We start from the raw sequence: 21,040 nt of genomic DNA, 5'->3' as shown, positions 1-21,040 counted from the left end.
CACCTGTACAACGTGAGGCATGCCCCTTCTTTGAGCCACAGGATCGGGGGCTTGTTTTTAACAGGTGCTTCTTTTTCAGGAGCTACTGCCAGAAAAAAAAAACTGAAATCCCTCCCCTACTCTAATGTGGGGTGGCCTTCCTATGTGAGAGTCAACAGTTGAGTCTTCCCTGCCAGGTGGGACTGTAAACTGAGTAAGGATGAGAATTTATTGAAAATAGATGCCAGCGAGCAAAAGGTAATCAGTCATCATTGCACCATGCGGGCAGCTGGCTCCTCGCCATAACTTTGCGGGAATTGTACTATTAGAATGGTGTGGTCTTTCCCTCTCTCCCTTCCCTCTGCTGGCAATCCACCCTGCTCCCCCCTACCTACTAATCCATTGTCTGTGCCCCCCATTTAAAAGGTAATCTCTGCATTAGTGTTCTTTATCCTAGCCCTAGGAATCCCAACTTCAGGACTGCTGGGCACACTCAGTCCAGTAAAAGGTTGTTGCTCACGAGGAATTTAGGTAAGGTGTTCTGACAATGCTCTCTCTGAGACAGGGCACTTCTGATTTTTCCTAGAAAGACATTATGTCCCAGGGTGGTCTCATACTGGATATGTGGTCACTTCTCAGGGTTTCTGTTTGGGAGTTTCCTTATATGATATCTTATGCTACTGCAAAAAAAATGGTCTTTTCACAACAAAGTCATAGAAAACACGTTTACAGTTAAGATCCTGGTTTTCCATGCCCTTCCTTCTCTCTTTCCATCCTAAGGGATACGTTATCCCTTGGGTTTACACTGGTAAAAGCGGCGATAGGCATTTTGGCACATTATATAATGAAAATAATATTTATTCTCAGAACGAATATGGAAATCGCTTATGTCGCCATCCTGTGTGGGTGGGACCCTGCACCTGGTGTGGAGTGGAGCACGTCACTGTCACAGGGTCATTTGATGGCTTTTACCGAGCAAGGGCACATCAGCAGCTGCAATGCATTGTGCCACTGTGGCGTTAACTACAGCCACAGACGGAGTGCACATAAAAAAAAAAAGATACGCCCTTTTTTTGAATAGAGCCCTGGGTAATTACCCTGACTATTGTTCTATGAGAAAGCCTCATTTACACCCTTCTATCCATTTTGGATCTAGACATGGCAAATCACTGGCATTAAGTGGTTCAGGCAATTGGCTTTCCAAATGAAGACAGGACAAAAAAAAAAAAAGTAATAACATTGCAGAAAAATCTCTACTCCTGAGTTGCCCGTGTTGACAGCCAAGGCTCACCTCAAAGAAAGGATCCTGGGGAGGAGTTTTTCTGACGGTACCTTCTTCCTAAACAGAGCCCGAGGACAATGTGTGACAGTGTGCTTAGGGACTGCTTCCCACTGTCGGCACTGGGAGGGCCCGAGTGCACAGCCCACAGGCGAGGGGTGGCTGCCCCGCAGGTGTGGCGTGAACTGTGCTGGGTCCAGCAGGCACGGAAGCATCCGTCTGTCCTGCCCTAGGGGCCGGGCTGGGCGCTCTGAGGAAAAGCTACAGAAATGTTGCTCACCTTGGGAAGCAAGCTCTCAGGGCGGGGTCCGTGGTCCTCCAAGTTGCCACAGAACATGAGATCGGTTATGAGGTTTGCCATTCGATATGGAGTAAAATGGGAAATTACTGGACTACTTACCCCCAAACGAAAAAAATTAAATGAGTACCAAAGAAAAGGCAAAAATCACGACAAAAGGGATGGCCCCCAAATTTTTACTTACATTGAGTGAGGATCCCGGTTAAGGCGTTTTTAAAGTTCTCCTTGGCTTCCTCCATCTCTTGCTCATGGGTGGCTTTCTCGTTCATCAGCCGGCGGACGTGGCTGTTGGCCGACTGCACCATCGAATAGAACTGGTTGGCGGAACGCCGATTCACCTCCCCTCGCTCAATCCAGGACAGCAGCACTGTGATGGCCTCGGAGAACTTGCTGTCGTCTGGAAATGGAAAGCCACCAAGTCCAAATCACGCCAAGGCAAGATTTTGAGGTTCTCCTCAAAAGGCAGAGCACGGTCCATCCTAATGGGTACATTTTCAGAACTTGACACGTGAGCCTCCTTAAGACTAACGGCTCCATCCTCACTTAGCTTGTCTTCTAGCATCTAACTCTCATCACAGAGCTGTCCCAGAGTGGTTCACCCTCCCATCCACCAACTCGATGAGCTCAATTTTAGGAACTCTGTTCTGGGCACTCTTTGAAATACAGTACAGCCTCTTTCTTCCATCAAACACAGATTTCTCTTTTTTTAAAGACTGGCTGGAAAAACCGTTATTCACCTATTTGGCCTCCACTTCATTTCTTTATTCTTCTGTCAGAAATATCACAGAGTGATACTAGTTTTGACTTAGAATCTGCTGAGTTAATGTCCAGATGTGGACGACAGATCAAATTACTTTTAAAAGTGGCTGTCATGTAAGATATGGTTCCCAAGGTGGTGGTAAGGATAAGTTAATTCTTGTTCACCTACAATTCAAACTTAACTTCACTTGAGGTTTAATATAACACATTTGATTAGGCTGAAAAATAGAATATTTCCTTGTTTTCAACAAAAGAGGACCTGTTCCCAGGGTGGTTAGTGTTGGCTTTCGAAGGCTAAGGAAAAGCCATTTGAACCTGGTTTGGCGTGGGGGCGGGGGAACGGGAGGTTCCTCTTGTAAATCAGTGATAAAGTGTACTTCAAAGAAAATGAATAGATTTGCTTGTTTGCAGATAGCTCCTGGAACAGATCTGTGTGGTACGTACAGCTTGGAGGTGGAGAAAAAGCAAGTTTGCAGGTGGTTAAGTTAGTTAGAACAGGAAGCTATATGTTGGTTATCACCACATTGACCCATCCCACTGCTCAAGACTCATTGCATACTTTCTGGACAAATTTGATGACAGAAGCCTCTCACTTGTATTATTCTACCCCGAAAAAAATGATTTAAGAAAAACATCCTTGAAACTAGCACAACATTGTAAATTAACTATATACTTCAATAAAAAAATTAAAAATAAAAAAGTTCTACATTTTCCAAGTAAACTGAGTGGAGTCTGAATTCGAAAAATAAGGAGCAAAATTAGACTAAAAGATTGATTCTGGGGTGGGGGGAGGGGATAGCTCAGTGGGAGACTGCATGCTTAGCATGCACGAGGTCCTGGGTTCAATCCCCAGTACTTCCATCTAAGTAAGTAAGTAAGCAAGTAAGTAAGTAAATAAATAAATAAACCTAATAACCACCCCTCCTCCAAAAGATTAATTCTTATTTATTTATTTGACAAATACTTAGTGCCTACCAAGCTCCCTCCACTAGGGGAATATCAGAGATACCCTTATGCATTATGTGTGTGTAAATATATTGTTTATATATTTTCATATATTGTTTATATATATACACATACATACATATCCATATATACACTCCAGATGAACGGATAGCAGGTGATACATATTTGGTAAAGAAATTTCATTTTATTTTATTCACCAGATGTTTTGTAATCAACCATCCTTGTTAGCATTTAACACATCACACAAAGCCTCCGTCTGTGAGTGCAGGGTGCTTTGTGAGTTTCTCAGAGCGCTGTAGAAACACCATCAGTACCCGTTTTCCCCCCAGAGGTCCCCTCCCAGACTGGGCACGACCTCCCTGCAGTGGCTGTTGCCTGCCCAGGGGACAGGTGCACTGAAGGAAGGCAGGCTCACCTGTGAGTACCAGGGCCCGTGGGTCCCCTGGAGATTGTGCTGTTGACAGGCCACCATCCTGTGCCCTCTCTCCCAGGGCAGGGGCAGGCCGGGCTTGGGGGATCAAAGCTTTTTTCCTGTGCAAACCTGCCCCCTCTGCCCTCACACCTTCACCCCAGGAGACACCTGGCCTGGGGAGGGCCCACAGGGCAGCCTGCTCGGGGCAAGACTCAATTCTTCTGCGGATCTCAACCCACAGCCAGTGTCACGGCTGCCGCACACAGGTTTGTTAATGCCAGGATTTCAGTAAGTTCAGACCTCAGTGAACTCCAGCTGCACAGGGTTCTTATCTCATTTCAGGGACCAGGGTGGCTTGTGTAAGACAGAATCCATCACACAGCTTAACACCGCGTTCAGCCCGCAGCGAGGCCCATAATTTAGCCTTATGCCTGAGGGAGCCCCAGGGCAGCCCTTACAGTCAGAATAAATTCCACCTCCCTCGCACTCTCCACCTCTCTCCCTGCAGATATATGTTAGCAGAATGGGCCTCCGAAAAGACAGCAGAAATAAACCTAACGCTTACAAGAAATCTTTTCTTTTTTTACCCCCTCTCTTAAAAAAATCACAACAACGGATAAGAGAACTCTGACTTCATGGACCATTTTTCCCCTTTGCTGTGACTTTCATCTCTACGTAACACAAAGAAAAATCTGGACATTTCTGTTCCAGGGCTTACGAGGAGAGAGACAGCTCACAAGGCGGTTCCATCTTTCACTCGCATACAGGCAGTGTTTTTCTTTTCTGCTTGTGGTCACTCAGTTCAGTACACCCTACTTTACAGTCAGGAAGGACACGCTTAAATTTTAAAAATGGATGCTTGTGTGAATGATTTAAAAGCCAGATTTTATTGTTCATCACTTCGAGACCCAAAGTGTAAGTCTACCAGCAGGTGAGAGCCAATTGATACTTTTCAGAAACAGCAATCTTAGGACTGAGCAACGGAAAAAACACAATTTAAATGGGCAAGAGACTGTCTAATATTTTAACAACAGTGGGAAGAATTCCATTTTCTTAATAAATATAAATACAATAAATAAAAAATATATGTGTTATATAAATATGGCTTAGTATTTAGTTTTGAAAACTCCTAACTTCATCCTCATTTCTGAACTTTCTGAGGCAAGTTGATATATGACTATGTACTGACATTCAAATAGCAGTGAAAACATTAGTTCACACACGATTGGTAAGTCTAGTCAGTATCTGTTGCCCTGAAAGTGGCGTTATGTTAATTAAGACGAAGTCAGCAGCTCCCTCCGAATGGGCTACAGGAGTGTGCCGGGAGTGGTCATTTTCAATACCCAACTGTAAATTCGACTTTGTATTCAGTGGAAAGATCACTGAGAAAACAGGAAACAGTATAAACTAATTTAAACGGGATTTAGATGGCAGCATTATTAGGTCTAGTCATGTGGAAAGAAATGAACACTGCTCGTAAAAATCACATCAAAGATGCACTCAGAAAAATTCCAAGTACTTTCTGCAAACTTGCTTCAGTTTAACTCTGAACATGAGTGCCCTTTAGAAACTAGAATCTGCAGACGTGCCTTCTCCACAGTAAGAACTGGAAACACTGGCATATTATGGAGTGACTGTGGACCATTTGCTCATTAACAACTGCCCAATGTTTTCTAATCAGCGTCCTCACCATGTCACACCTGGGTTACTGCAAATGCTTGCTCCAAGGCCTCCTCTGACTTGCATTTTTCCCCTTCAATCCATTCCTCCATTCCTTTGTCATATCCTCTCTGTAAAACACCATGGCCTTGCCCCCCGACTTTTGCACGTGCTATGCACTCATCCGAGGGGCCCAGGAGCTCCTGGTCTACTTGGCTCACTATTACGCTTCCTTCAAGAGTCAAAGTGTCCTTCATAAAGGAAGCTTTTCTGTAACCCTAGCATGAATTTGGCATCCCCGTGCTGTGTTTCCACAATTCCCTACACAGCCCACTATTACAACATTAGTCACTCTGTACGGTAACTGTTGGTTCACGTATGTGTCTCAAGTTTGGAGAGGCTACTGTGACAATAAAACTTCCAAAACATATTTCAGTCTTCTGCTCACTCTGAGCTTTTCCCTCTGCAGTTTAGTTTTATTTCATGGCATTCTCTAATAGATTCGCAGTGATTAACACCAGAAAGTTGCAACAAACTCAGTGGTCAAAAGTCGGAAAACACTAGTGGATAATAAACATTTTAATTTCACATCGAAGAGTATTTTCACATTGTCTACTAGAGATAAATGTTCTCTGGGCACTTAGGCTGGTGGGTCTTTTTACCCTTCAGGCCTCTGAGGTTATTCCCATTGGCTATGAAAGTGAACGGTGATGTCAGATAACTACACAGAAGCAGAGCCTTCCACAGTAAGCTAACTAGCTTATTAAAGGACTCAAGGTGGGTTGTAGAGCTCAAGTGGTAGAGCGCATGCTTAACATACACAAGGTCCTGGGTTCAATCCCCAGTACCTCCTCTATAAATAAATAAAGTAAACCTAATTACCTCCACCGTAAAAAATAAAAATAAATAATAAAACTTTTTTTTTAAAAGGACTCAAAAATCTTTTTGAAAGCTTTTTTTTTTTTAACTCGAGAGAGATAATAACCGTTTTTGGCTTTGTGAGGAATAAATAAATTATAATGGTGATCAGACTTCAATGCCACCACCTCTCTCATTCCATTTCTGGTTACTTTGGAATTCAGCAGCCTCCCTCCCTCTCCCTTTTCTATGTTTACTGGGCAGGAGGCACACAGTAGGCATTTAAAAAGCTGTGTATGGTAGACACCTTTGCTGTTCGAAGACCACAAGCACGAGCCTCATCTGGGGGCTTGCTGAAGAGGCAGCCTCGCCCTCACTCAGGCCTCTTGACTCGGAATCTGCATCCTCGCCCACGTGTTTCACGCACACGTTGAAACTGGAGCAGCTGTGGAAGAATTCACTCAGCGAAAACCAGGGAAACTGGTCAGGGGCGCATCTAACTTAAAAGATAACGGAAACCTGAGATGGAAAGTCGCGTTTGAGACAGCAGAGAACACGGAAAGGATCTGATGTGATTCTCATGAGATTTGTGAATTTCTGTCCCCAAACCCTCCACCTCCATTAATAGCTGCTTAAACATTCATCACCCTCATCCTAGAAAAAATGTGAAAAAAAAAAAGTCAAAGACTTGGAAATGGGCATAGACCTGACTGCAGATCCTTTCAGTGGGATGCTGGGCGTAGATCAGAGGACACTGCCCACCCCTCCGCTGGGATTACCTGATATTACAGGGGTGTGAATTTTTAACTGTCTTTGACCAGGCTATCTTAACAATTCTTTAAGAAGCGAACATAAACTGTGGAAAACTGATACCCGTGCAAATAATTCTCTGAAACAATGTAAATGAATTTCTGTCCAGAAGAACATAAAAATCTTTATAATGCAAGCTCTTCTGAACTGGTATGAACATCTTACTCACTCCATCATTAAAGAATGAGTTAAATCAAATCACTGCACATGCTCGTGTTACATCTGTCAGTCGTGATTCCACTGCCAGAGTATCCTTCAGCAACCACGGAACTGCAAGGGGCTTGAAGGCAGGACCCCGGCTGTGGTTGTACCCGAACCCCAGGGCAGCGCACAGAGCACAGGGCCCAGCAGGCAGGTACTTGGTGAACTTTAGTGTAAGTGATGTGCAGACAAGGAAGGGGAAAAAGGAATCAAACTGGAAAGTAGTGTCTTCTCCTGCTCTGTGTTCAGCGGGAGATCTGGGCCTGAATTTCACAACAGGTGGGTGAGACCCCGGCCATGAACACTGGGTATGGAGAACTCAGGTGGGCTGGAGTAGCTGGATTTGCGGCCGGGTCTCAAAAGGAACAACAGGAAGGGCAATTCCATGTTTGAACAAAATGTCTCGAGAATGAGGGCAAAAAAGGAAGACATTCTACATTTTTCTTTCCAAATAAATGGGGATGTATACACACACACACACACACACACACACACACACACGCACAACCTCTCCAACAATTTAGTACCTATTAAAATAAGAAAATTCAGCCTGGCGGCGTGGGGAGGGGGGTGGCTAAAAGGGCAATAGAAATATGCACTAATTAATTCTGCTTTGGGGTCAGGCAAAACGTTTCTAGATGAAATGGTCCATCTTGCCTCTATGAAGATCGATACCCTGGCGGAGGAAGTGACTCTCCAACTGGCTGCCTGCTTCGTCTTTCCTTGGCCCCAAGAAGGAAGTCTGGCTCTTAGCTAATGGAATGTCCGCTTGGCTCACAGGGTTATTGATTTTTACTTTCTTAGAACCATAAATATTGACAACCATCTCAGCAGAATGCTGGCAACCACTTCTGCCCTCTCTCCCCCTGGCAGGTTGATCGGGGGCCTTTCTGTATGCAAATCAGAGACTAGTCCTTGGAAGTGATGAGTACCCGTCCCAGGAGGACTGTATCCTGGGTGATACATCACGTCCCAAGGATGCTGCTTGCAGAACTGCCTCTAAACCTCACCTACACAGAGAGGAACTCCTCATTTCATCACGTAATGAAAGATTATGTGAAGCTTTCCAAAGTGGAGGAAAGTATACAAAAACTTTTAAACGCTCTTGCCAGGAGAAATCCCCAGTGAATTAGGATATAATCTTTCCTCACTGTTTAATCAATCTCTTCCTCCCATAGTCCAAACACAGGGTTCCTCCAGGGGTGGATGGTCCGTGTTAGACACACAGAAATTCATTATCTCATCTGCCTGGTGCTACTGTTTCCAATAAATTGTAATTATGGTGTTATTGAGTTCCTTCTCACTTTCTCAAAGCCGTGCTATAAACTTTGGATCTGTGAGCAGTTACTTCCCAGTCAGTCTTCATTAAGTTGAATTGTCTCAGAACAATGTCTATTTAATCAGCAGGGTGCTCCGCTAATTGTCTTTTTTAGAATTTGTATTAATGTAACAGACACTGGGCGCCCAGTGCCTTAGACAGTAAATTACAACTCCGTGCTTCCTCTGACTTCAGGAAGCCCGGGATCTGGGGTTACCTGGCCCCAGAAGGTCGCCCTCTCTCACCCCACCACTGCCCAGCTGGGTTGCTCATCACTCCTGGGACAGCACGCTGTCTTTCCTGTGCACTGTAGTGGGAAGGGCTTTGAAATTGCGTCTATCACTCAAGAAATCTAAAGTCTGTGAGGCAGGGGTTGGCACGCTGTTCTCTTTCCCCTCAGTGCTTAGCACAGTGCCACACACATGGTAAAGATCTCAGCAAAGACTTGTGGAGTGAATGGAATGGTGGCCGAGGGCACATCCCTCCCCTACGCTTCTGATCATGCCCGCTGGCACTGCTGACCAGAAACGCAACAAGCTCATAGCTCCAGCCAGCTAAGGAAGAGAGAAAGGAATTAATTTACTGAGCACCTGCTATGTGCACACTTTTAACACCGGGCAGGAGATGGAGGGCCTCATGGGTCACCATACAGACTTGGCTAGTACAGATTTTGCTAGATAACGCTGATTTTCAGAAAGAAAATGGTAAGGATAAACAAGTGCAATGTAAAATGCGGAAAAAAATGTTCGTAATAAACCTGAGATAGCAAGATTTCTCGGGGGAGGAAAAAAAATCAAATCCAATTAGGTCTTTTCAGATTGCATTTCCATTTTCTTTCTGATCCAGGCTTTTTTACCTTGAGTCTTGATGGCGTTTTATATCCTCACATCAAGGAAATCATCTTCGGGGAAACAGCTTCCTTGGCTCCTCCTGTCTGGCTTTGCAGCGTTATAAGGAGCACAGAGTGGATTTCCTCTCTGAGGCAGCCAATTTCCTAAGCAATTAAATGCTGTTTATATTCCAAACTCTGTGCTTGGGTTGAAATTGTCAAGCTTGATATTACCTGACTGTTGCCTGAGATGTATCCCCAGCTAGTTCACTCTACTGTAACTGCCATCTATTAAAATTTCCAATCTGTTCTCTCCTCAAGGGATCACATGGTACTTGGCAAAGGGGCAGGTTCTAAATTCTGCAAATTATACTCATCTGTGTAAGTATATATTTTTGAAATGGCAAGGTTTGCAAATTATTTTACCAAATTGACACCCCAATCTGCCATCTTCCAACAGGAAAGGCAATGCTGCATCACACACAGCATAGACACTTTCGTGCTGGTTTCTTAAAAAGAACACAATGTAGATGTCAGACTTTCCTGAAACTCCCCCAGGGGGTCACAGCACCAAGGTGCTAGGTTTTGTCACTTTTAGGTGTGGCCGAGATCGAATGCGGTTTAGCTGATACAGCTCATTAGCTGAGACTACACAATGTACCGGATATTAAAGAAAAAAAATGGTGTGTTCCAAAATCAACATTCCCCTACTGAGAACGCTGCTCCTTCTCATTCTGCCCACTCCTTATGGATTCCAGTCTGAATGGAAAAGTGATGAGAGGATGTCTGCATTTTATATGCTTTTTATTAAAGGGACAGCCACAGCCTATGTATGTATGACTGAAAGCAGAACATGCACTGAGAGCAGCAGTAAGAAGCGCTCAGTGCTTATGTCAACTGAAGAAGGTGCTAGAAGAATGAAGTTGAGAGTCACTGTGGTCGCTGACCTTCAACACACCCTGAGAGGAGTTCTGGGCGGAGATCAGGAAGGGGGCCCTCTGTGTTCTGGGAAAACTGGCAGAACAGGCCTCCAGATGGATACTTTCAGGAGAAAATTTTATGAACCCAAATTCTGGCATCATCCCGTCCTTAGAAAAATACTAAAACCCCAGACCAGGATACCTGTTCTCGTGACTAGCAGCAACCTCCTACCATGAGGTGTGCCTGATTGATGACACGTACCCTTTGCCAAAATCACACACGTGCCGACCCCTCCACCCCCAACCTCTTTAGAACAGTCCCTCGAGCCATCTGAGAGGTTGTCTCCTAGTTCTGGTCCTCGGGAAGACACTGAATAAACAACTCACAGCTCTTAACGATGGGCATTTTTTCCAAGTCAATACATTCAGTGGGGCATTTCAGTGGCAGCTGCATCTGATTGGGGTTCCCAAGGCTGGAGCAGGGGATGAGGGCTGGAAGCAGAAGTCTTTCTTTTTTTCAAATTTTTTAAAAAGAAATGGAAGAATAGAAGTCAATTACCTACATCTTCCTAAAAATAGGTTTTGGGCAGCTTTTCATGTTTCCTTTAGTGAACACTCCCAATCTACATACTGCCAGCCATGCTCTAAAACACTCAGAGAATCAACCGCATCGCTCCTCTCCTGAGAAATCGTTAATGGCTTCTCCACTGCGTATGGGAGGAATCCCAAATCCAGCAGCAGCCCTCACGCTTCACTATCTGGCCCCAGACTGCTTTCTCTGTCTCACCTAGCTCACTCTTATAAACCCTCGAGCAGCTGTCACGTTCCCCAGAGGAGGGGCCTTGCCTGTCTCCTCCTTTGCCGAATTCCCCTCTGCTTCCTCGTGTCTTTACTCCTAGGGCTCCAGCCTCTGACAAGAAATGTCTTTAGGTCCTTTCTTCTCCCGGGTGGGAAAATTTTGTTTATCCTGCGAAGTTCCATTTCCGCCTCCTCTGTGAAGACTTTCTCGACACCTACATCAACGTCACTCACACTTGTCCCTGAGTTCCCAGGGCCCGTTGTTCATGTATTGGCTGACAATCACGTCATTGACTTTGCATAACAGTTAATTGTTTACTTGTAGACACCTACATGTGGCCGGCGACCATGACCTATGTTTTCTCATTAAAACCTGACACGCCCAATGGACGGAGGAGCGTCTGACGTCACCTGCCAGTAAAATGCACCCATGTTGCTCGTGTCAAACAACTTTGATCAATAACAGAACAGAATTCACATGCGTGTCATCCTAACTTCCAAATCTGGTCCCTCCCCAATCATCCGTAGTTCTGCAGGGCAGGTACTAAATCTCCCGTGGCCTCAAACCTGAGAGAGGAGCCCAGCAAACATTGATAGAAATGAAATACACTCACTTCTAGTTCTAATTCCTTCATGGGTGTTAGGAGTGTCCCTTCCACCCCATCTCTGAAGATGGGGACCCTAGCCTACGTTTCTCTTCTATTCTGCAAGGACCCCCGCATTGTTTCTAATGTGCCTTTGGGGACGCTTTGTTAAGAATCTAGCAGAGATGCCAACTGTCTGGATCTGGAAGAGCAAAGAGGGCACCTGCCTGCTCGCAGGAGGAGACACTGGCTCATCCAACATGGTTAGTAGCCTGCTTTGGGGGTAGGGCAGGTGACTCTCCTGCCCCTCTTTCCCTGAGTTTTGTTCAGTGACGGCACACACACACTGGAGGAGAACGCAGGGGAGAACCCTGGGCAGGGGTAGGGCGTATCCAGGCAGCATGATGAAGCCCAGATGGCTCCCGCTGCCACGTGACCCCGCGCACACGAAATCAGCATGTGAAGGGGCAGGAGAAACACCCAGGGCCCCGGCGCCTGGCGATCGCGTCGTTTCTCCGCTGGCGGGCGATGGCTAGCGCCGAGGCTGCGGGAGGACAGCGGGGGCTCCTACCTTTCAGCTTCTCGGCCAGCAGCGCGGCCTCGTGCTCCGAGTAGTGCATGATGGGCGGCGGCGAGGGCGGCCGCAGCCGGTCCTCCTCCAGCTTGCGCCGGTGCCGCTCCTCGCGGGCGCGCATCCTCTGCTTGCATTCCCACTCGTAGAAGTCGTCCCTGGCCTGGGCGAAGTCCACGTGCAGGCGGCCCGAATCCTTTTTGTCCGTGCTGGACCCTAATCGCATCCGGTAACCTGAAACCGGCGGGAGGGCTGGTCACATCACACTGTCGCAACGAGGGCACCGCACAGTTGGGTCCAGGCGCTCAAGGCGCGCTAGGGGGAACCCTCACTTATTTCTTTGTCCTTACAAAGGACACCCTTCCCAGAAGAGGTGGGAAGCTGTTGTCCTTATCTCAGCAATTGGGAAGCACTGCAAAGGTAGGTCTATGGCAGATTTCGGGATGAACACACTGCTGGGAGGTGTCTGCAAGCCGCTGTGACCAAGAGGATGATCTCAGGAACCAGGGCACCTTTCCTAGCTCCTTCTTCCCTCTGGCTTCCAGGAAGCTCAGAAACAAATTTGGCATGTAGCTTTCCCTACCCACACCCCCTACTATATTATGGACACGATTTTATATTTTCAATTTACTGTTAACTCCATTGGATAAGCACCCTTGCATTCTTTTTAGAAAGAGGTGGAGTGGGAGTAAATAAAGAGTATCCGTGATATTTAAAAAGTGAAGCAAAGTAAATTCCACCACACCTCACTCACAGGCTATTGCTTCACTCTCCCAGAAAATGCTGTTGCTCTGTTTCTCTCTCAGCAGCTGCAAAAGCCACAATTACCAAGGCAATTTTGCAGTGCTGTTTTATTTCCACTTATCCTCGGGGGCACGCAGGAGAATATTTTACCTTCAATCAGGAGGGCTTAAAGCCCTCCAGCACCTCGTCTGGTGCCAGGCAGTGCGCAGATCGTCCATGCAATCTCTGAAGGCCACGGGAGCCCGAGCGAGAGCCCAGAGCCAGAGCAAAAACATAGGCCTGGGAAGTCTTTGGGGGATTTACTGTGAGCTCCCCAACTTATAAAGATTATGAGCAGAAACTTGATCTGAGAAATCAGCACAAACAGAACTGAAACCAGAGCTCCAGCCTAACTTCAAATGAAGGAGGCTTGGCTTTGAGGTTGCTCTACAGTTTGGGGTACTCAGATTAAAAAAAACAGCAACAAAGACATAAATTCAGGTCCCAGCAGGGTCCTGGCTGTCAGGGGCTGCCAGAAGAGAGAGCAAACTAAGCACTTGTGTCGCGCAGGGACTTTGCAAATAAGACGCCAGTCCGAACTGCTAGGTTACTCTGTGCTGATATTCAGGGCTGTGGGTAGATTTCGATGGATTATCTTAGCATTTGGGGTTGAAACTCAGCTGAAAATCCCAGTAGCAGCTGGCTTCTCCCCAGGCGGGTACTTCACACTCTTGAAAAGTTACAAATATGAAACAGTCTCACGTCTTGGCGCTCAAGGTTATGCCCTTCTCACTCCCAGGTTTAAACGGCGTTATCTAAAAACGGGAAGATGTAACAGCACCTATCAAAAACGCAAACATCTGATCCCAGAGGAGCAGGACTAATGCTCAAGCTCAATGTACCTTGGTTGTGGGCCATGTAAATTTAACAAGTCAGCGGGCCACAGTGACATATACGGAACAGCGGAGCAGGCGGAATGGCCTAAGACTGGCCAGTTGTCCCAACTAGCCAAGCGTCTTTCCCCTGCCCCCGTCCAGAGCATCACTTTTCAGATATTTCTGGTTCCAAAAAGCACCCTCTCTTTCACCAGAACATCATCCTTACGGCCTTAAAAGAGCCTCTGATGAGGCTGGGTCTAAAATTAGCTTGGCCTTCAAATGTGCATGTAGTCCTAAAATTAGACAGCCCTCCAGCTGGGCTCCGGCCTGCAGGAGCTCGCACGCAGGATGGGCAGCCTGCCTTCCTGCCCCTCCCAAGCAGCCTTTCCGATCTGCCTGGAATGATACTGCAACCTTCCCAGGATGGCCCAGGCAGAGCTGGGGGACCCCTGTGCACCCAGGCAGGGAGGCAGGAGGTGGGTGAGGCCTCTGCTGTGGGCTCCTTCTGCTGCCAATGGGCAGACCAAGGAGCAGTCAGGCAGGGGCCTGGCTGGGAAGCAGGACCAGGGTTGGGAGTTGGAAAGGTACAACCTCAAGGCATAAACTGAGGACTTTCACGTGCCTAAATTTGGGACTGTTCATCTTTGGCAGTGTATTATGAGGTTTCTGATTGGGTCTAAACGTGGTGCTATGTAGGCGTGGAAAAGCACCTTTGATTTACTGGAACCCTTTCATTTATTCAGCTGGGGGTGAAGTCATAGCTGTCTTGGGAAAGCTGTGATTAGAACCCAAATTCCTGGAGCAGGGTTCCTGAGAAACAAGAATCAGTCTTTCTTTATCATCCTCAGGCCATTTGTGTTAAAAAAAAAAAAACAAACAAAAAACCATTTACTGATTGGTTCCCATGTTGCACGTGCCCTGCCAGGCACTTAATATCCATTATTTTGAGTTACTCCTCATAACAATCCGATGAGGTAGGACTATTATTATCTCGATTTTGCAGATGAGAAAACAGGCTGGAAAGAGGTTATCTTGCCCAAGGCATGTGAAACCCAGTGCCATGCACTCACCAGAACCCCCAGATGTCTAATAGATTGCTCTGATGCTATATAGCTCAAGAGTATGGGAAAACTATGTATGCTGGAAAATATTTTTATTCTATGTTTTGTCTTCTGTCTCCATCTTGGAATGTTTTCAATTTTTTTTTCCATTGGTAAGGTTTTATTGGAATAAGAGTTTTAAAGTTCTCCCTATCACTGTTTAGCTCCGGAAAGTCTCTGTGGTGTTGGAATAATCCCAAAGCTGCTGGGGTTTGCAAGAGAATTTCATGACAATAGAGGCTGACTGCAGAAATTAAGTAAATCTGGTCGTAATGTTCAGGTTTTTGTTTTTGTTTTTTCCCTATTCTTTTTCTCACCTTCTCCCACTAGCATTGCCTCTGGAAGAGCGTGCAGAGTGACAGGCTAAAATATGCAGATGGAGGGTGAGAGGGGATGGCAGTAAGTTAAATCTAAAAATATATCCTTCTGAAGCCACGTATCAATACGAGCTCTGTAGTTCTTAAGATTTGGCAAAGGCCTTGCTGACAGGCTCCACACACTTGCTCCAACACCCACGGAGTCGAAGGCAGCATTAGGCCTAATTTCTGCATCTGTAAAAATCTCCCAAATAAATGGCACTACAGAAGCAGGGACATGGGGTGGGCTTAGCCAAGCTAAATGCACTGGCAAATGGGCAATGATTCAGGGCCTCCTGCTAGGGCGCCGGGGACGACTGTCCGCTAGGGACTGATCGTGATGGGGTGCTCTGGTGTCTGGAAAGTGAACCACTTCTGAAAAAACTGAAATTATGCTGGGAGAGCACTTTATTCCCCCCCCCCCCAGGGAATTACATCCAATAATAGCAATGGTCCTCGGTATTCATAATATTGCTTTTCATCTAATAAGCACTTGAGAACATTAATTAGAAACTTGATGGAATTCCTAAATGCTGGACGGTGGGAAACCATGTCTGCGGGGAAGAGGTGCATTCACAGACTTAACACTGAGCTCCGAGCTCTGGACAGCCTCCGAGCTCCGGGCAGCTCCAGCCCCAAACCTGAAGACTTTACTGTGCATGAAGGTAAAAGGGAATATGCTCAGATTAGCATCACAAAACATCACAAACCACGGAGGAAACCCCTTATGTAAGGCGAAGTACCAGAAAGGTAAATGGCTTTATCAACCATGAACTCCTCGGCAAAGCGGATGTGACAGAAATTCTTCTTGCTTTTCCGAATCGCTGTAATGTCACCGCACTGCTCAAAGACTTCCTGGATGATTTCCTCGGTAGCGTTTTCTGGTAATCCTCCGACAAACACCGTCTTACACCCAGGAGGTCGCTCTCTCGTGGAGGGAGGGGGAAGATCTGACAATCACAACAAAACAGAGGGTTTTGCTTTTTATTTGCGCTTTTCCCCCTCCTGGTTCACCTGCCAGAAGTAAAAGTCGCAGAGTAACTTTCTCCATTCTGAGTTGGGATGAATTTCTAGACTGACTTACATGGATGGCGGGCTGTCCTGTTTTTTCAGTTCCTTCCCTCCTCCTCTCCACCTTTCTTTACTCTCTCTGTTCGTTTCTACACAGAGTGGCTGTGCTCGTCCGCGAACAGAGATAAAGCACATGTTAGCATAATTTCATTTCTCCTTCATTATACGGAAGCCCAGAAAACCAGGGGAAAAAAAAAAACCTTCACGAAGTACAAAGCATGATGAAATGAAAACATGATGAAAAACCGAGGCTCGTTATCTGCTTTGTCTTGTTGGGGGATAACGGAGCCGCAAAGGCAGAACACAGAAGCAGAACCTGAAAGCGCACACAGCGCTTACTGGGCTGGGAAACACCGGTTTGAAAAGAACACTTTTTTTTATTATTATTATTCACATTTAAATGAGCAAACTATTAAAGTTGGGGGAGGCTGTCTAAAAAGATACACTGTATACTGTCACAATGTTTTACCTAGTTTATATGTAGATTACTAAAGCAGTCTCTTGAAAAGCCCACTTTAAACAGGCAACAGTGATGACTGTGAATTAAAAAAAAAAATCCCAGCTAGTTAAGCCCATAAGCTTAGTATCTGAGGCTACATTAAAAAAAAAAAATCCGGCCTATTTATTTCATCAAATGTATGTTTCCTTCAAGCGAACACAATTTAGCCCAGAAACTCTGAGATGCAGGCTCCCCTCAAAATCACTAACTGCCAAATTAACTCCACTTTCCATCAGCAAAATGCATGTCAGAGTTTTTCTCCCACATTTGTGAAGATGGATGGAAGTGCTCACGTATTTCACACTCTGATCGGCAGCAAATGCTAGACTTCATTGCCCGCAAAAAAAGATCCTTAAGGCTGGGTATGTTTCCCCAAATCACACATGCTGCCTTCACGGTGTCAGTGCAGCTCCTGGGCAGACACAGGGACCCATATATCTGTTCTAAGCTAGGGACAAAGGCCTTCTGTAGAGTGGATGCCCATTCCCATGTACCTAAGTGGGAGAATTTTGAGGTACATCTGAAAGTGAATGCAACACTATGTCAAAAAAAAAAAAAGAAATTTAAATTTATGATCAGATATTTCTCCTGGATATCACTTACTTGGATTTTGAGGGAAAAGAGTACAGCTTTTGCAGTGGATTATTTCTTTGACGACGGCCACTTCCGTCGGCGGTGGGGGTGGCACCAGCCCCAGGCCCGGTATCATTGGGTTAATTGGGGTGATCCCAGTCATCATGTTGAGGCCTGGATCAAAGCCTGGGACACAGATCGAGTCTGCAAAGTACACAAGATAATATTTTGGCTGGAGGAGCTTAAATCAATTTTTGTTGTTACTTTTGCTATTTTCCTGCAAAGATTATTTGGCTTTATGCTTTTCTATTTCGTAGGGATTTCTCCTGGCGTAAATAGAGCATTATGGAAAGCCATTCCAGAAAGGTAAAATGAAAATAAAAGATGAACTTCACACTACAAGGAAAGGAAATGATATTATTTAAAATATTAACGTGGCAGAACAGAACACAGCATATTAAAGGGTAAAACCATGCACCATGAAGCTTTGCTATTATTGTGAATTCGATCTTCTGTTTCTTAACTTCAATGCAGATGTGATGCCTTATGACCCAGGATGTGGGAAGAATGCCATTTAACAGTGAAGTGCCCAGTGAATCCAATTGTCAACCTGGTTTTTATCAGAAGAGCCTCCTTACCCAAGGGACCTAGATTTGGAAAAGTTCAGTTTTATATGTGCACACTTTATAATGAGGCAGTCAGGTCCAACCTAACCTCTTTCCCCCAGGAAATAAAAAAACAAAGGATGCTTATAATTACTAAGGCTAGGGTTAGACACATGCTGACATAAAATTAGCTGTACACATATCTGAGTCCTATTGGACAATCCCACTGCCTCCCTATAACTCAATCAGCAAAGAATTGACCACCCTTCTGAAATCTTCATTTGTTGTAAAAAAATATTTACAAATTGATGCCCTGTATTAAAAAAAAAATGAAAGGGCACAAAAAAGATGGGTTTGCCAATATAAACACTGAACTGTTTTTTTTAGTGTGCTAATAAAGCAAGTCATTTCAAAGGTGATATCCAGGGATATTTTTTCTTTTCTTTAATTAGTAAGACCTTTCTAAGTGCAGGGACAGTTAAAATGTACTGCACTTTCTGTAGTAGCTGCCAGGGGGTCCCCCTCCTGAGAATGTTTGTTTACAGAAAACAGAAGCTCTCGCTGGTGGAGAGGTAACTGCTCCCAGGTGCACAGACAGCAAGCAGCACAGATGCCACCAGCAGTAGCCATGGTGGCCCTCCACCCTAGTCCTCAGGGATGAAATTTCCTTCTCTTATTTTCCTTTTCCCCCCCAGTTATTCTAGCTCATTTCGATTCTTCCCTCCTGCCCCCTCGCCTTTGTGGCTCTCAGGTACAGCCTGCGCGTTTAGATCCCTGCATGGCTTCACTCTGCACACCTGTGCTGAAAGGGCAGGTGAGCCCAGAGGCAGCTGAGGTGACAACTACAAGCTCTGTTTATTTACTAAGACGCTCTGGGGGATTCAGGGCCGGCACCACCTTTTCCTTTTCTAAGAAGTTGATTACAGCTTTCCTCCAGCTACCTCGGATATTTCCTCTCCTCCTCTGGGTTGAACAGAACAGACAGGATAATCCTGATCTATAACCCCAAGAGGACTGCTCTCCCATTTATGAGGAAATAAATCTATTTAATGGGATAGCGCCCCAGCGTGACTTCAGTAAAATGAGGTGGGGTTTTTGGTCTGGTTTTGGTTTTGGCTTTAAGAAGCCCTCAGTGTAAATGCCAAATAAGCATTCTCTTTCAGACCAGTCACCTTGACACTCTGCACATTTCTGTATTTCTGGTTCTCAGTTTCTTCATCTCTTACAAGGGGTTTTTGACTGGATAATGTCTTGGAGCACGAGCCTTGTCGGACTCCAGGCTTCTGCGCTTGATAATTGCTCAAAACAAAATGAGATCCAAGTGACATGAAAGTTTGCAAGGGAGAGGCAAGACCCAAACTTAGCAGTTCAGTTAAATTTCCAGCATCACAAAGTGAACAAACGGCAGAGTCAGAACTAGGGCCCAGGTCTCTGGCTCCTGATCTATACATGTCTCTTTTAACCACTTCAAAATTTCCGCCTAGAATGACCCAACTTAATCATGTAACTACTACAGGCCACTAAAAATGTACTCTACTCTTTAAACAAAAATCAAGACATATCCTTGTGATCCAGATGCCAAGTGTAAAGGAGGGGTTTCAGAGGAGAATGGCTTTCAATGTCAACGTCACTGAAATAACATATTGGCTTCTAAGGGGACTAGATTAGAAATAGAAATAGTGGCAGTGGGCGTCTTGGCATGCTTATGCCTTTATCGAACTTCAGTCCGTACATGAGATTTGTCTGTTTCTTTCCTGGCCTGGCCCCTGCCATTGTTTGCCAACACAGGGTGATTTAAGGCTGAAACCACTCAGGACTGCAGACCCTGAAATGAGAGCTCCGTGAATTATAATAACCAGATGTTCCCCAAAAGGAGACAAGGAGCCTGGCCCTTGCAGTCTCATTTAGTCGTAGCAGACTCCTGTTTTCTTTGTGAAGGCCAAATAAATAAATACATCTACAGAAATGGGGACAAAAGATACTGCTCTTGAGCAGAAGATTTTAATTCACGGCAAGAGTTCCTTTGCTTTTTTTTTTTCCTGAGACATTAATACGAAGAGACTGTGAGCTTTAATGCAATCTGCGTGGTGAGTGCAGTCATTTGAAAAGAGCTCAGAAAGGAATTAATACTTAAATTATGTTGGACCTCAAAGGATCTGAGATTCAGTATTTGAGAGGAAGGAGTGGGAAGGATTTGACTTGAAAAAAAAAAATGAACCCATCACTTTTTTTAACAATCTATGAAGAGATGAAAATTGTTTTCTCAAACAGCATAGGAGCCTACTGTGGACAAACTCCTAAAAGAAAATGCATAATTTTTGAAAGTCTGATTAAGACACATGCCCAGGAAGACAAAGGTGAGAGGAGAGAGTGGTAATTGCTAAGAGTCAGTTCATTGTCTTGCTTAGAAAAGCTGCCCCCGTGAACTTAAGAGAGAGTGGATTCTAATTCCACCCCCGGAAAAGAGGGAGAAAGCTGAAATGGCAGCAAGAAAAAAATCCAACTAAGCATATAGTAGAACTTTCTTTTAGAAACTGTGCTTAAACCAGAGGAAGTGTTCCTTACTTCAAAGCCTGCGGCCCTGCCCCGCTCCTCTCTGTGTGGCCTGCTACAAGCACCGCGGAAGCCAGGCCAGAGCTCAGCAGATGTTTCTCTCCCCAGCTGGACAAGACAAAAACTGGAACAAAGATCCTGTTGACTGAATTGCAGTCCAGCATTTTATCAATGAGATGAGCATTTTTCACAGGGCAGGTTGGGGTTTTGTGTTCAGGGCACTAGAGGGCTGGCAGTTGAATTCATTCATTCATTCATTCATTCACGCAGCATTTTCTGGGCACGTACTCTTCCTGGGATCTGGAGTTACAGAGGTAACCGTAATACGTCCCCCATTTGGGGAAATCCCAGGGTTTGAGGGGAGCATGAGAGATGGGTGCCAAGCTCAGCAGAAGAGCTGAGAAATGTGAGCGGAGGAGGGACTGAAACAGCCGTCCAGGG

The 21,040-nt window shown here is 45.4% G+C and overlaps 1 protein-coding gene across 13 annotated transcripts in view; it reads right to left on the bottom strand.

The window, feature by feature from the left end:
• The window catches only part of ENOX1 (ecto-NOX disulfide-thiol exchanger 1), a 509,205-nt gene that overhangs the window by 132,548 nt on the left and 355,617 nt on the right, over positions 1-21,040 (bottom strand). For all 13 annotated transcript variants that reach the window (XM_072976305.1, XM_072976293.1, XM_072976304.1 and 10 more), the window contains 4 exons: positions 17,472-17,645; positions 16,042-16,248; positions 12,242-12,475; positions 1,741-1,953 (listed from right to left, as the gene is read on the bottom strand). In XM_072976305.1, the coding sequence (XP_072832406.1) occupies positions 1,741-1,953; positions 12,242-12,475; positions 16,042-16,248; positions 17,472-17,645 (828 nt within the window). The remainder of the gene's footprint in view (positions 1-1,740; positions 1,954-12,241; positions 12,476-16,041; positions 16,249-17,471; positions 17,646-21,040) is intronic.

Source organism: Vicugna pacos, chromosome 14 (genome assembly GCF_048564905.1).
Source record: "Vicugna pacos chromosome 14, VicPac4, whole genome shotgun sequence".
Classification (NCBI taxonomy): domain Eukaryota; kingdom Metazoa; phylum Chordata; class Mammalia; order Artiodactyla; family Camelidae; genus Vicugna; species Vicugna pacos.
This window is presented reverse-complemented; position numbering and strand designations above follow the sequence as displayed.